General features: G+C 40.6%; 2 protein-coding genes across 7 annotated transcripts in view; one reads left to right on the forward strand and one right to left on the reverse strand.

Moving 5' to 3' along the window:
* Positions 1-15,993, forward strand: part of LOC144894060 (uncharacterized) — a 93,747-nt gene that overhangs the window by 41,087 nt on the left and 36,667 nt on the right. The window lies entirely within an intron of this gene.
* The window catches only part of LOC137434063 (myosin-7), a 52,918-nt gene that overhangs the window by 861 nt on the left and 36,064 nt on the right, over positions 1-15,993 (reverse strand). For both annotated transcript variants that reach the window (XM_068126705.2, XM_068126706.2), the window contains 18 exons: positions 15,705-15,947; positions 15,387-15,563; positions 14,409-14,554; positions 14,148-14,238; positions 13,649-14,038; positions 13,117-13,243; positions 12,887-13,005; positions 12,499-12,695; positions 11,263-11,446; positions 10,764-10,929; positions 10,413-10,537; positions 9,856-10,164; positions 9,312-9,515; positions 7,978-8,103; positions 7,694-7,864; positions 4,799-4,903; positions 2,201-2,296; positions 323-463 (listed from right to left, as the gene is read on the reverse strand). In XM_068126705.2, the coding sequence (XP_067982806.2) occupies positions 323-463; positions 2,201-2,296; positions 4,799-4,903; positions 7,694-7,864; positions 7,978-8,103; positions 9,312-9,515; positions 9,856-10,164; positions 10,413-10,537; positions 10,764-10,929; positions 11,263-11,446; positions 12,499-12,695; positions 12,887-13,005; positions 13,117-13,243; positions 13,649-14,038; positions 14,148-14,238; positions 14,409-14,554; positions 15,387-15,563; positions 15,705-15,947 (3,117 nt within the window). The remainder of the gene's footprint in view (positions 1-322; positions 464-2,200; positions 2,297-4,798; positions 4,904-7,693; positions 7,865-7,977; positions 8,104-9,311; positions 9,516-9,855; positions 10,165-10,412; positions 10,538-10,763; positions 10,930-11,262; positions 11,447-12,498; positions 12,696-12,886; positions 13,006-13,116; positions 13,244-13,648; positions 14,039-14,147; positions 14,239-14,408; positions 14,555-15,386; positions 15,564-15,704; positions 15,948-15,993) is intronic.

Genomic DNA, 15,993 nt, shown 5'->3' on the forward strand with positions numbered 1-15,993 from the left:
TTGCTGTGTTGTCTGCTGTCCTAGTCCAACAAGAACTGGCTGTCTGGGTTTGATTCATGACCCAACTATAAACGGTTTCCCTGGTACCTTACAGGCAGGGTGTTGCATTAAAGAGTGGACCACCATCAGACCTTTCTTGCTAGTGAACATTAGAAACCCCATGGTGTTTTTCACGGAATAAGCAATTGTCGCAAGTATAGCTTGGCCAAATTCTAACTTCCTGCCCCAACCATTGACATTGCAAGTGGCTATCAAGAAATGTAATCAAGCAAAGCATAACTTGCTAGTAAGTATGCTGTTTTGCGTGACGTTTGCAACTTACCTTGTGCACTGATATGATATCTCGTGTGCGGACGCGAAGTTTGTTGACCTGGGACTCGGCGATGTCCGCGCGCTCCTCGGCCTGTTCCATCTCGTGCTGCAGCTTGCGGTAGCGGGACAGGTGGGAATTGGCCTGTTCCTCCTGCAGAAATGACATGTGTGACGCAGGCTGTAAAACTACACAGAAAAGGAATATAACACCTGTACCGAGTTGCTTCACGGTCAGGGGAAAACTTCGATGGAAAAACGTTTTGACTTTCCCTTGTAGTTGATGCACACGGTTAATTATCCCATACTAGTGAAATACCCGTGCTATGCACGGGTGGGAGGCCAGAAGCAAACAGGCAATGCAGATACGGCGAATGCTAAAGCATGAAACCAATAAATTCCACATTCCTATAGCACCTTTAGTCACACGTCAGACATGGACAGCAAGTTCGTGAAAGACTTCCTTGAAAAACGTACCCGTTCGCAAACAAACGGGTACGTTCAAGTATAGAAACGTCGATCGTGGGTCCGTGGTGAATCTGCATATGGCGATCCGCGAAGTTCAAGTTTAGAAAACCAATGAGTTTAGAAAACCATCACGGCATGTCGTCATTTACTTGAACTCGATATCTCTTTTTTCATTCCAAACAACATCACTCCAATCACAAATTAATCACAAAGTAAACTTTTAACAACATGGTTAATGTTTCCGTCATTGTAAAAACTACCATGTCAACAGTTAAAAGGATTTTGAGCCGATAGGTGTTACGGCCTTGGCAAGATCGATGAAGACAGCGATCTGTTAGCTTATACACCGCCCAAATAGCTATGTGGATTTCTCTCATGTAGAGATAAAATCCACGTCGTTTGAACTTTGGCCACGGTCATTATTTACTTTTAATGATGTTTATATACGAATCAAAAAGATAATTGGTTTTGGGTCGTCCTTTCTGCATAGCTCGTGGGATTGTGAGTTGGAGAGACGACCGTGATGGCGGTGAGGGGGTTAGCATTCTCTCAAGCAGGGATTCAACCCATGTCCTTATAAAAGACCTTTGTCCGAGGTCACCGAGTCCGATCGGTGCAGCCGTGCAGCGATCGGTGCAGCTGTTTGTGCGGTACCCGGGAAAATAACATTATGCGGGAGTCAAAACCTGAAAATGCTGGAGGCCAAAGCTGAAATTGGAAAAAATATATACCCTATTTTACTCCACGGGATCCCAGGATTACCCACCCAAAATATCATTGCGATCGGTTCAGTCGTTTTTGCGGTACCTTCGAACGGATGGAAGGACATTTGGTGAATTATAGTAAGATCATCAACTTAGATGGAAGGAAAGGGATTATGGAGTCTGGGAATTAAACAGACATATAATTTTAAAAATATTAATAGTGTTATAAATTGTAAGATGGGGTGGTAATATTGTTAAAACACAGATTCAGGCTAATCATGCAGTTCTGGATTAGGCTAGGCCTCGAGCACATGCTCGATCTTTGCGTTAATGTAAATATAACACTGAAATCTTGGAGGATCGAATACAGATAGGGATACAAGCAAAGCATGATCCAATCAGCAAAGTAAAGTTAATGTCGAATATGAAAGGTGACCTCTCCAATTTGAAGTCTGTTTGTTTCAAATATTTTGGAGACAATCATAAGCTTATCCATGGCAAGCTGCTCCTGAAGCAAAGCGAAATAATGTTGTTAATGTTGTTAAAGTGATAAATACTGAATTAGTCGAGGTTTTAATGTCTGAATTATACTTTTTCTGAATAGCAAATTATTTTTTTGCAGATTAATTTCACGATCATGCACAAAAGGATGGTTCATCTAACTAGTAACACATCATGTTATATTGATATACAGTATATCTTGACTATTGGGTACTTACAGTTTCCTCAGACTGCCTCTTGTAGGATTTGACTTTAAGTTGCAGTTTGTCAACCAAGTCTTGCAGACGCACTACATTCTTCCTGTCCTCTTCTGCCTGCAAAAGGTTGAACATTGTCATCAAAATTTCCACAACATTGGTACAAACTTTTTGAATTCAGAATGCGTATAATTGAATTGATCAGCTTGTTCAATAATCTGCACAGTTCTTTACTTGCTCTCACCGAGTCTTACTCGCCTGTGCATTTAGCCCTCTTCTCCTATCAATCCTTACCAGATCACATGTTCATTGAATAACCAATTACTTGCCATCCTCCAAATGTTCAAGTTTTTGCTGACTTCTGCTCTATTGCTTCCCCTTTTCTCTCCTATTTTGGATCACCTATCTTGTTTTTTCTTTCATGTGCAGCACAAGGCTTTGTGTAGAATCATTTTCTGGGGCCGTAGCTATGCCGCTGATGCAGTGCCTCCACATTAACTAGATGGTATTCATAGAATACTTACCCTGCGCAGTCAACTTGGTGTGAGCCAACTCTTCTGTTTTTGAACGTTTCTCTTTTTTTGATCCAATATGGCTGCCAGACCACGTGAGCGATGACATCATAAATTTATATTCTCTAAATAATTGTTGCATAGATCATGCTCAATAAAATTCAAACTGATCAGACTAAGCGTTGTCCCTGTCAAATTATGACGTCATAATTATGGCACCAATGACGTCATCGTTAACAACACCTATTCCCCATATGCAGTTATTTACGATGAGCCACGTTTCAATTTTTTCCAGAGAGCGGTTTTGGAGATATAGAGGTGCAACCCTTTTCGGTTTTTCCAAGATGGCGCCTGTAACACATGACTTATGACGTCATGATTATCATTAAAATATTCTAAAGGAGGAGGCGCTCCTATGGTGAAAATTTCGTGTCCATCAGAACAACAGTTGCTGAAATTTTAAAAATAATGATCAGATGGATAAATGTTGTCTTTGTCGAATTATGACGTCATAACGAAGGCACCGATGACATCATCATTAACATATCTTATTCCCCATGTGGAGTCGGTGACAATGAGCAAGGTCTGAATTTTTTTCCATGGAGTGGTTTCAGAGATATAGAGGTGCGAAGTTTTTCCAAGATGGCGCCTGTACCACGTGACCTTTGACCTCATAATATTCACTACAATATTCTACAGGAGGAGGCCGTCCTATGGTGAAAATTTCGTGTCAATCGGACCAACGATTGCCAAGAAAATGAATTTTTAAAATGCAGACACAAACGACACACATCACACGTACGTACATACGTAACTGAATGCTTAACCCCGCTTTTCGCTTCGCGAGCGCAGGGTAATAATATGGCATTACATTATTACCCTGCGCTCGCGAAGCGAAAAGCGGGGTTAAGCATTCAGTTACGTACGTACGTGTCTGCATTTCAGTAAAGTAAAGTGTGTGCCTTGTCTGCATTTAAAAAAAATTCATTTTATCGGCAACCGTTGGTGCGATTGACATGAAATTTTCACTATAGGAGGGCCTCCTCCTGTAGAATATTTTAGTGAATATTATGACGTCATAGTTCACGTGGTACAGGTGCCATCTTGGAAAAACGTTACACCTCTATATCTCCCAAACCACTCGATGGAAAAAATGGAAACATGGCTCATTGTCAAGTACTCCCCTTGGGGAATAAGATTTGTTAATGATTGTGTCATCGGTGCGTTCGTTATGACGTCATTATTCGACAAGTACAACACGTATCGATCATTGTGAAATTTTTTTTCTCAGCAACTGTTGGTTTGATGGGCACGGAATTTTCACCATGGGAGTGCCTCCTCATGTAGAATATTTTAATTATAATCATGACGTCATAGGTCATGTGGTACAGGCGCCATCTTTGAAAAACCTCAAAATGTTGCACCTCTATATCTCCAAAACCGATGCATGGAAAAAATTGAAACATGGCTCATTGTAAAAAAAACTCCATATGGGGAATAGGTGCTGTTAACGATGACGTCATTGGTGCCATAATTATGACGTCATAATTTGACAGGGGCAACGCTTAGTCTGATCAGTTTGAAATGTATTGGGCGTGATCTATGCAACAATTATATTAGAGAATATAAATTTATGATGTCCTCGCTCACGTGGTCTGGCAGCCATATTGGATCAAAGGAAAAAGAAAAGTTCAAAAACAGAAGAGTTGGTTCACAAAAAGTTGACTGCGTAGGGTAAGTATTCCATGAATACCATCTAGTTGGTATAGCGATAGTTGGCAAAGACAAGTGATAAAGCGCTGCATGTGCAGAAATGATGTTGTGAAGGCCCATTAAGTTAAACACCTGTTGGTATTCATGGCAGACTTCGACTAAATTGTGCAGAGTTGAGATGATGAAGGAAGAAAGATAAGTTTACCCCTTACTGTAAGACATTATGTTGCTCAAGCGAATTGGAATGTAATTCTGGTGAAGTCACATTTTAACATTTTCCGATTACAGCTTCAGCCTGAAAGGTAGCCTGTTGAAGTACGTTTGGAACTGACATTGTAGCACAACAACAAAATTCAATTAATACCATGATAATCTTTTTTCTTTTATGACGCACCTGGTATGTAACCTCCTTGATCCTCCTTTCATACTTTCGCATTCCCTTGACAGCGTCGGAATGTTTGCGCTGCTCAATGTCCAACTCTGCCTCAAGTTCGCGAACCTAAAAGAAAAAAAAAATACAATTTCACATTGTGACATCATTAACATTTAACCAAAACATTAAGATATATTGAACGGTGGCTTTTACCAACTGAAAGTTGAAAGGTCATCTTGTGTTGCCATCAATGGAACCCTCTCCTCCCCTCAGCCATGACCTCTGCTGGGCCCTCTAGTCTATGGAACTGCTTTCTCGAGGCCGTTCCTTTCCATTCTTCCTTTCAGGGTTTCAAGGTAGCAGTGCACCACCATATCATTATCATTGTGTCATCCTCTGACTCATTATCTTTATTACCAGACTCGGTGGTGTAATTGTTAAGAGTGTCCTTTCTGCTTCTGGGAGGTCGGCAGTTCAAACCCTGCACAAGTCTTACCAAAGACTTAAAAATGGAACATGCTGCTTCCTTTCTTAACGTTCAGCATCGAAAGGGTTAAGAACACGAACAATCCCCATAGGTTGGTATCCATGGGGAGGAGGAAATTCCTCCGAAGGAAATACCTCGCTGAGTGCAGTGAGAAAGGTGGTGCCATTATTGTGACGTCACTAGTACCCAGAGTACTCCAGGAAGTGATGGCACTTTCCCCAAGCTCAGTGGCTGTGATTTTCGAGTCAAACATATGATAACTATCGGGTGTTGTGTCAGGCATGTTTGTGTGTGTGTGTATGTGTGATCTCCTACACCTTAGATCATGTAAGAATAAGTAGAATAAAAACCCTTCCTAACCCAACACTCTTACTTGCTCATATTGTTAGCTCCTTTCTCTAGTGTTAGCTACCCCACTGTCAATTTATCCTTGCTCTTCCATGACCTTCACTCTTGTAGAGAAAAAAGAAGCTGCCATAAAAAGCCAGCCTCAGACTCGGCATCCTACGCCGTCCCAATTAAAGCCACTATTTGAAAATCAGCATGACACATCGCCTGCAATGCTGTTGCCTGAACCTCAATGAACACCTCTCTCCCCATTGGGCTGACGACCCAGCATCAGATTTGTCTCTCATTCTGTGGATTCTAAAACTCTTAACGTTACTGGCGTCTCCAATAATGAGGCAGAAGCACTTCAGCTTACATCACAGGCAGGCCATTGGCCTTTTTTATTGTTTCACTGCCTTCATCCTTTTTACTCCATATGCTCACTCAGCCCTCCAACTCTTCCCAGCAACTCCAAGACACGTTCTTCCAAGGGTTACCGCCAATGTCCATTCTATTGTTCCTCTTTTCTTTCAGGAGGCGTTTCAATCACATTCTTCCCTACAGGACTTGAAGCAGTCAGTGTAACACTCTTTCACATCATCCGATCTATATCCATGATGTTTTGTGCCCACATTAACCCGACCATCTTTATGGCAGATTACCATGTTTCAATTGTTTCATTCCCTTCTCTCTCTCTCTTGCTCTCTACTTTTTTTCCTGGTTGGTCATTCCCTTGCTTGGTTTGTCCAACTGTGGACCCCCTGAACCACTGACAGTACATTGCCTTTTTACCCTCTTTCGCCTTGCTCTTCCATGAGGCTCCATCCTGTATAAAAGGGTAAAAGCCGAAAATACTAGCTGCAGCTTTGTTCAAACCACATGAAAAAGCCATTCCACTATAATATCTGGATAACTTATTATGCCTAATTTTTATGCCTGCGCCGACAAAGTCGCCGGAGGCATTATGTTTTCGGGTTGTCCGTCCGTATGTCCGTCCGTCCATACCAGCTAAACCTCGTTTTCTCAGCAACACCATGTCAGATTGAGACGAAACTTTCAGGGTAGGAGTGACACCCATGCAGAATGTTTTTATGATAATTGTGATGTCATAGGTCACGTGGTATGGCTGCCATCTTGGATTAAAAGCAAGTAATTAATTTTTTTTATCAGAAACCGCTGAATGGAAAAATTTGAAACTTGGCACATTGTCAAGTACTCCCAATGGGGAACAAAAGCAGGATAATGACGACATCATAGGTTAAGTGGTAAACCAGCCAAAAATGTTTTCATCGAATTCCTTATCCTAAAAATCTGAAATTGCATGCACATAATCTGCGACCCATTTGTATTGAAATATTAAATTTATGACATCATTGGTCACATGGTTTGGCAGCCATATTGGATTGAAGGAAAATATTAAATATTTATATCTCTGAAACTGCTCACCCTATCGATGTGAAATTTTACAAATATCATCTATCAGCACTGTTGCATATAGTTTGAAAATGATGTCATAGGTCACGTGGTTTGGCATCCATCTTGGATAGAAAAACGAACCTTATCCGATCAACACGAAACTTCACAAACATTATCCCCTACCCATACATATGCAGAGTGTACATTTTTTAAGGTCATATGTCATGTGGTATGGCAGCCATATAAGCTTGAAAGCCGATATTAAAAAAAAATCCCTTCTCTGAAACTGCTTCACCGATCGATGTGAAACCTATCATGGCTGGTAAAAATGTGATACTTGAGAACAGCTGAAGGGATTTAAATCAAAGTTGTTTATTTTTAGGACAGTGAACGATGGCATCTACCCATTGTGGGACGATGCGGAGGCTTATTGGCAACACAGCCGTATTGTTCTAGTTTGTATTGTTTGCCTATTGGTGACTTATTGTACTCTTTGTAACATCTCATACCTTTACAACATCTGCAGTCACCAGATTTCTCGCTCTTCCATGAGCCTCGATGTTGTATAAAAAAAGAATGTGCATACATCAGCTTTTTTATCTTCTGTTTGGGCATTGCTCCCATGGCTTCTACCAGCATTTAAGCTTCAGTTCCAATCCATATAATAAAAGGTGTGGTTCATTTACCCGGTTTTCAAGCTTCTGCATCTGCTTCTTTCCACCCTTGAGAGCGATCTGTTCAGCTTCGTCCAGCCGGTGCTGGAGGTCCTTCACCGTTTGCTCCATGTTCTTCTTCATGCGCTCAAGATGGGCACTTGTGTCCTGCTCCTTCTTCAGCTCCTCAGCCATCATTGCTGCCTGGAAATGATTCCCAACATTGTTTTCAATGTTTATGGATCGTCATTCTGTCAGAGAACTGTAGATTTAAGGTTGTTGATGTAATGTTAAACATGTGTGCTCCGAGGACATACATCCGTAATGGCTTTCTTGGCTTTGTCATCAGCATTCCGGCTCTCCTGCAAAGATTCTTCAACTTCATTCTGAAGTTGAGCAATGTCTCCTTCCAGCTTCCTCTTGGTGTTGATTAGGGTGGTGTTCTGATGACAAAAACGTGCTTGTGCAGTTAGGACATATTGAACACAAACAAATTCAAAGGCTTGTTTACGCAACAGTGCAATTTGCATTTTGAGAAATTGCAGTGGTAGTTTAACAATCATTTGCTTTAACTCTACTCCACAATAAATGCTGAAAAAATTCATCATATGTCATAAACAAATAAGAGTTTGGAATAAATGAATAATCTAATGTTATTCTTATGGTTTACTCATGATCAATAGAAAGGGACATTTGCTCATGAATGTACGTACATCTGGCATCAATCAGGTGGTGAATCAATCATCCAGTGTTTCATCATGGAACATTTTCAGATCATCGAAAATCCCTTATCTGCATTTGCTTTACATCGTTTTGAACACATATATCACTTGAAAATACCACACGGATAACATTCAAATGCACAAGAGTATGGTGGACCGGTTGGCATTCAATAATAAGGTGCAGTAGTCGTAGGTTGAGTCACAGTGTGATTGAAAAGCACAGGCATGTCATCAGAAACATTATTTATGTTCCACCAAGATGACACAGTCAAGGTTATTGGTGTAATTGATCCTGACTTTGTTCTGATTGATAACCCTGCTTGACCTCAGATGGTTTGGATTGTTCAGCAGTACCTCGAGGAGATCATTTTCCATTGTATCGGCAAGCTCACTCATCTAATCAGAATGCTGTTGTACGTGTGTGAGACACTATGCGGATTACATTATAACACCATCATGTACAGCTGCAAATGCTGGATTGGATATGGACTTATTTGTCAGGAGTTGGGGTAGTTGTTGAAATCCATCTAACTGGGCCAGGACTTCTTCCAGCAACTTATCCACGTAGTTCCAAGATACTGGACTGTTATCAATGCGAAGGGTGGATGCACCCGATAGTTATCTTTAAAGACAGAGTAGTACCGGTTACTTTTTGTGGAGCTCCCTTAGTTGCATTTCCAAATACTGGGGAAAGAAACATGCTTTTTGTCATGAATAAGGCTTAAAATTTACATTTAATGGCTGCGATTTCCATTGATGATGATCAGTAATCGGCTACTGTCATATGAATGACCTCTTTGCAATACTGATATCATCTTCTAGTGTTTTATTTTCCCCATTGCCCTCAAACGTTTTGGTCGAGTGTGTTTTCTGCAACACCAATTAATACAACCAATGTAGGATAAACTGAATGTGCGGTAAGCATTTACTTGAGAATGAAGCAACTGAACACGCTCGCTGGCTCCATTCAGCTCCTGTTCTGCCAACTTCCTCGCCTTGTCCGTCTGCTCAAGAGCTATACGGATCTCCTCAATTTCAGCCACCAGTAGGTTGGTGCGGCGCTCTAGCATTGCCAACTGCTCTTTGAGGTCTTCATTGCTTCTCGTCGTTTCATCAAGGTGCAGTTGCAGATCCTGTACAAAAAAAGACAATGGAAAGAAAATAATACAAACTTCGCCTTGATGATCCTGTTACTTCATGTTCGTTTCAAAATGAAATTTACAGTTTTTACAGCAAAAATACAGCAAAATGAAATAAAGTTTTTTTCAGTGGACATATCTCTTAGTATATGCTTTGATAATTCACTAAAAATTCACACACTTTACATGATTTCCTTCTGTTACGGACAATGAATTGTTCACACCATTGTGTGAACAAGCTTCCTAACTGAAGCCAAACACCTGGAACAACAATCTTCTGTCTTTCACGATTGAAGATTGAGCAAACAGGAATTGTACACCTTGACGTTCCCACCTTGACTTGAGCTTGAGAGGTTTTCAGGTGTTTCTGAGCTTCAACGGCCTGTCGGTTGGCATGGCTCAGTTGAACTTCCATCTCGTTGAGATCTCCCTCCATTTTCTTCTTAATCCGGAGGGCCTCATTTCTGCTCTTAATCTCAGAGTCCAGTGCAGTTTGCAAGGCATCAATAGCTCGCAGGTGGTTCCTCTTCATTTGATCAATCTCTTCGTCTTTCTCAGCAATCTTCCTGTCAATCTCACCCTTTACCTGGTTCAGTTCTAGCTGGATACGCATAAGTTTTCCCTCTTCATGTTCCAGGGAAGCCTGTGAAAGAATAAATGGTGCAATTGAAATGTAGATAAATTCAATGTACTGTACTTGCAAAGCTCAGCCATACACACTTGTTCTAACCCTAACCATTGCAACTTCTACCGGAAAATGTGTCATGATTGCAATTGGCAAATTTTCTTCTTGCTGTTCTTTTAAATTCCAACATTTTCTCAGTCTCTCCAGTATTCTGTTCAGAACTCGGAATGTAATTATCGCCAAAAGTCATTTGCACTTGCACCTACCTCAGCCTCTTCTAAAGCAGCATGGACCTCTGCTTTCTCCTGATCCAGTTGCTTCCGGATCTTGTCCAACTCGTGGATTGTCTTGCTGTTCTCTCCAATTTGTTCTGTGAGGTCTGCAATCTCCTCTGTGCAGAGTAATATGTTGATAAGTAACAACAGCGAATGCAATTGTATCTAGCCATGTATGTCTAAACTCACTAATAAAACTCACTAAAATAGTTGGATGTCTGCCTTGCATCTACTTCCTTGCATCTACTAATAAAACTCACTAAAAACACTTCCTGGGGAATTCCAAAAAGACCAGCATTGAATCAACGCTATGTCATCATCAAATGTGCTTTTGGAGTTTACCTTGGAGGTTTTTGTTCTCCCGTTTCATCGTCTCCAAATGATCCAGGCACTCTTCATATGCATTCTTGAGTTTGAACAACTCAGTGCTGAGAGAACGCGTTTCTTTCTGTGAAGCTTCAAGTTCTGACTGACTCTCTTCATGCTTCTGTTTCCACTCGGATAAAATCTGTGGATGAGATGATACAACATAACAATAAAGCCGGACTTGATGAGTTCGAATTATTTTGTTTTTGCTGAGAAAGGTAGAGAATATTCATAATCGTACTAAAATATGCAATTTGCCATCTGTCTGTCTGTCTGATGATTTTTTTCCTGATTATACATTCGGTCATTACTTATCCAATCTTAAGCAAACCTCACAGGAAGACTAAGGGTCACACATTGAAGGTTGTAGCGAATTCATTTGCCCCCCTCCCAATGGCGGTTTTCTCTGCCGAGGGGGTTTTCTCTGTAATAACAATGCTAATTCGCACTAAAATCTATAAAATGAGGTACGTACTTTGTCGAAGGCCTTTTGCTTCTTGTCGAGTGCAGCTGCAGCAGCATGAGCTCTCTCCACATCGATCATGAGGTCTTCAACCTCACCCTGGAGGCGCTGCTTGGTCTTCTCGAGAGAAGCGCATTTTGAGTTCGAGGCTTCAATCATTTCCTCAGCCTCTTGCAAACGAATAGCCAGCTTCTTCCTGAAATGAGAACAAGTAGGGTTGGCCTGTTTCGTGTTGCTACGTGACCCCACGACTCGTGATTCTGGGGATCCATGATCAAACTATAAGACAATAAGGCAAACGTTTGTTTGCTTGTCTGTCGCCATTTTTCTCAGAGATGGCCAAACGGATCTTCGTCAACTTTCAGAGGTTCCTCAGTGAGTGTCGGGCAGTGTTTTGGGCAAAAATAAAAAGGTTTTTTAATTTTTGAAAAAATAAGTTGGATTTTTTTTTTTTAATCGCTCTATTAATAGTGCCTAAGCCTTTGTATCTATTCATTAATGGGTTTAGGCAAGTGTTTTAGGCTCCCACAAAAATAGAAAAAAATCTTTATAAAAAGCTAGTAATGTATATATGAAGTGGGGTTATCTTTCATCTTTCAGGGCACTGGTGTTACAGAGCAACGAGGAGTCATATTTTTGCATAGTGAAGATTCTAAACCATGTGACATTATTATGAAAATGACTGCATAGTATGGCACAAACTGTATGTCATCAAAAAATGTGCAAGAATAGTATAAAGTTTCAAATAGAGTGGAGGAGATGGACGAGTCCTCTGTGGTAGTATAGACACTGGTCTCCCAAGTCGACACTAGTCCCAAGACATTGTTCATCACACATAAACTTCTGTTCTTTTTGAAATAGCTCACACAATTCGTACCATATTGGGCAGTCCTTCTCCTAAGAATGCTACACAGTTTGACACCATCACTAAGCAGAAGTCTGATTAACTTTTGCTGCTCTGATGAATTCACACTATAATAGTGAGGCAGCCATCTTTTCAGCACAATCACTATTGTTAAATGCTGGAAAGATGGGTACTACGAAGCGGACAACAAATGACTCACACTTACCCTTGCAATGTCATACATAATACAAATGTATCACACATGCCTTATTTACAACAGGAAAATTCACTTTATTTATTGGCTTGTCCTTATATTAGAGAAGTCATTTCCAAAAAATGAGAAATCACATTTCATTTGTTGACGGTTCAACATCAACAAATGAAATTTCAAAGGTCCAGCGTACTTGGCCTCCTCCAGCTCCTCTGTCCTCTGAATGGCATCAGTTTCATACTTGGTCCTCCACTGAGCCACTTCGGCATTTGCCTTGGACATGGCACGTTGCAATTCGGCCTTGGCTTCCTGTTCTTCATCATATTGTTCCCTCAACAAGTCGCAGTCATGTCGTGAGGATTGAAGTCCATGGGCCAGCGCATTCTTTGCCTAAAAGGCAGTTCAGTTATCGCCTCAATTTTAGTGAATTCATATTGTAGCATAATGCACAGATGAAATATCTTATCTCGTATTTGGAGTCCTTTATTTTGCTAATTAAAATTACATGTTTTGAATAATACGTATTTGGGTGAAACGTAGACTGACCACCGAGACAAAACTGTTGTTTCGAAGACACTGACCTTTATTTCCTCTTCCAATTGTCTCTTGAGGTCCTCCACTTGCTGAGTATAAGATAGTTTGACCCGAGAAAGTTGAATCACAAGGACTTCCTTCTCTTCCAGTTTCCGAGAAAACTCACCTTGAATAGTAAATTGTACATTTCATGCGTTTCTTTGTTCAGTGTAAACCTTTTGCAACATTGATTAAATGTTTCATGTTTTCAGTCTTGATTGAATTTTAAAAAACTTACCAGTCTCAGAAAGAAGTTTGGCCTTTGTCGTTGTCAGATCATTGATAGTCCGAACATTCTCGTTATCCTTTGCTTTATATTCAGCGAGTTGATCTTCAAGGGATCTGCACATCTTTTCCATATTTCCCTGAAAATTATCATGAATATCAAGACATTAATAAAAACATATTTTGATGCACGGTCATGTAATAACTGGGCAACACAGAGTCCTGACATCAAGAATGTCTGGAAACATGGGTTGGAAACTGTGGAAATTCTGACCTCTGCCAAGTAATACACAAGAGCTGAAACAACATCGAATTCACATTTGGCAAAATCTGGATCAGGCTGTCGCAAAGAATATTGATTAATACCATCACGGTGCTGTATTATGTCAAAGGACATGCTACCATATACTAATATATGCAGTCCAATTGATTGTGTTCGTATCACAGATTATTGAAATTAACCTCATTTACAATCAGGTGTGTTCATTTTATTCTGTCAGAGCACTGTACAATGAATTATTTCAATCCACATTTTTTAAAGTCACCTTTGCTTTCGATACTTGTTCCATGTTGCTGCTGAGATCATCAATCTCCATCTTCATCTCGCTCTTCTCTTTTTCCAATTTGGTTTTAACACGCTGAAGATTGTCGATTTGTTCACCCAACTCGGTCATAGAGTCAGCATGCTTCTTCCGCAATGCTGCTGATGTAGCTTCATGCTGCAATGTAGCCTCTTCCAGGTCTCTACGCATTTTCTGGAACTCAGACTCACGCTTCTTGTTCATCTCTAGCTGGACTGAAGTGGCACCGCCAGCCTCCTCCAATCTCTCACTGATCTCTTCCAGCTCGCGGGACAGGTCAGATCTTTGCTTCTCAACTTTGGCACGAGCTGCTCGTTCAGCTTCCATCTCCTCTTCGAGTTCTTCAATACGGGCCTAAAACATTTATCACATTGAACGAAACACAGTTAAACCATACCATGCCATTCTATTTTGACTTGATTTGTGTCATATTTCATTGGCAAGGTACTAAATAGCCACCTACCTGGAGCTCTTTGATCTTTTTCTGAAGTTGTGCAGAAAGTGCCATCTCATCTTCAATTTTTCCATTAAGTTGGCTAATCTCGAAGTCTTTCCTAAAGAGCAGCATAAAATTTACGTTTTATTTCATAAAATGATACAATGATCATGACATGGGAGAACATATGGCAACACCACTGAAATTACACTTTGAGCAATAAAAAATTGCTCAATTTTGTGTTATTCTTTATGTTCAATTCTAAAATTATGAAACGAAAGTCCTTACTTTTTGAGCCTCTCATCCAGCTGTTGTTTTTCATTCTCCAAGTCCATCAAGGATTCTTGAGCTAACTTGAGATCACCCTCAAGTTTCCTCTTGGCTCTCTCTACATCCATCCTTACTTTTTTCTCTTGTTCCAATGAGCCTTCAAGCTGGAATAAAAGTAAAAATTCCAATGGAATTAGAAATGAAACTACCACCACCCATCTACTACTACTGCTAATATTTTAAAACAACAACAACAACGAATGTTTTACAACCATTTTCCCCTTTTTCAGGAGGTTGGTGGTGGTTCGTTTGCAGCCTGTGGCTACCGGTTGCATCATTTTCTGGGGGCACGGCTGTGCAGCTGATGCGATGCCCTCTATTACCAGTCTGCTGGTACTCATTTTACCGACCTCTGAAGGATGACAGGCTGAGTCAACCCACCTGGTGTTAATTTAACGGTTGGCAGGGGCTCAAACTCAGGACCCTAAAATCTAAAGTCAGCCACCTTGACCGTTAAGCCAACACCAGGCTTAGGGGGTTGGTCGAAAGATAGCGTTCCTCTATACAGATCTGTATTGAATGCATCAGTGTTTTGCAAACACAAACATTCCATATATTTATTGACAGTTTCCTTGTTTTCTTAGGATGTCCCCTTTGCCTACTCCATTCTCCCACAATCTGTACCACAACTACTACTTTAATGACCCTAATGAATCCCACCTTCTTGTGGGGTTGGTCAAGGGAGAAATTTGGTCCAAGTCTCACAAACGGGGTAGCCAGGCCTAATGTTCGATTGGAGCTGATTTGGGCAGGAATTTGGAATTTGGCCAGGTTGCCTGCGATAACTTGCCTACTCTCTTTAAAAGACACCATGAGATCTTCAAAGTCCACCAAATTATGCTAGCAATGTGGAATGAAATGAAAGATTATGTTTCATACTTTTTGATTCGTCTCCAGACGAAAGCATTTATCTATATCAGAATCTTATTAACTCACATCATCAACTTGCTGTTCCAGCTTCGCTTTGGTCTTTGTCAGAGAGTTGACTTTATCTTCTTCTGCCTGAAGATCATCCAGTGTCTGCTGATGAGCTTCCTGAAGAGCTTTCCTTTCCTTGGTGAGCTTCACGATGCTCTCATCAAGCACTGCCATTTCTTCTGTCAAATTCTTCACCTGGAGTTCAAAAGAGCATAAAATGGTTTATCAAATATTGAAAAACAATTCATGACAATAGATCAACAGCTGTGATACTTGTGATGTTCTGTCACTCATATTTTAAGTGTTTGCAGAGAAGTATACAATACGTCTGCTGACCTTGTTCTCTGTGGCATGCTTCTCCTTTTCAACTTTAGCCAGAGTCAGCTCCAGATCATCAATATCTTTTTTCAATTCTGAACATTCATCCTCAAGTTTCCTCTTCTTCGCCGTTAGTTCAGCATTAGTTTCTTCCTCATCCTCTGCCCGTTCCTGCGATTCTTTGAGTTTAGCTTCCAGCTGAATCTTGTTTTTGATCAGACCATCACATCTTTCTTCTGCATCTGTCAGTGTTTCTTCACCCTGCCAAGGATTATGATGCATTTTAGAAATAAACAAATTAAAGGCT

The sequence above is a fragment of the Myxine glutinosa genome, chromosome 10, assembly GCF_964187855.1.
Source record: "Myxine glutinosa chromosome 10, kmMyxGlut1.1, whole genome shotgun sequence".
Lineage (NCBI taxonomy): Eukaryota > Metazoa > Chordata > Myxini > Myxiniformes > Myxinidae > Myxine > Myxine glutinosa.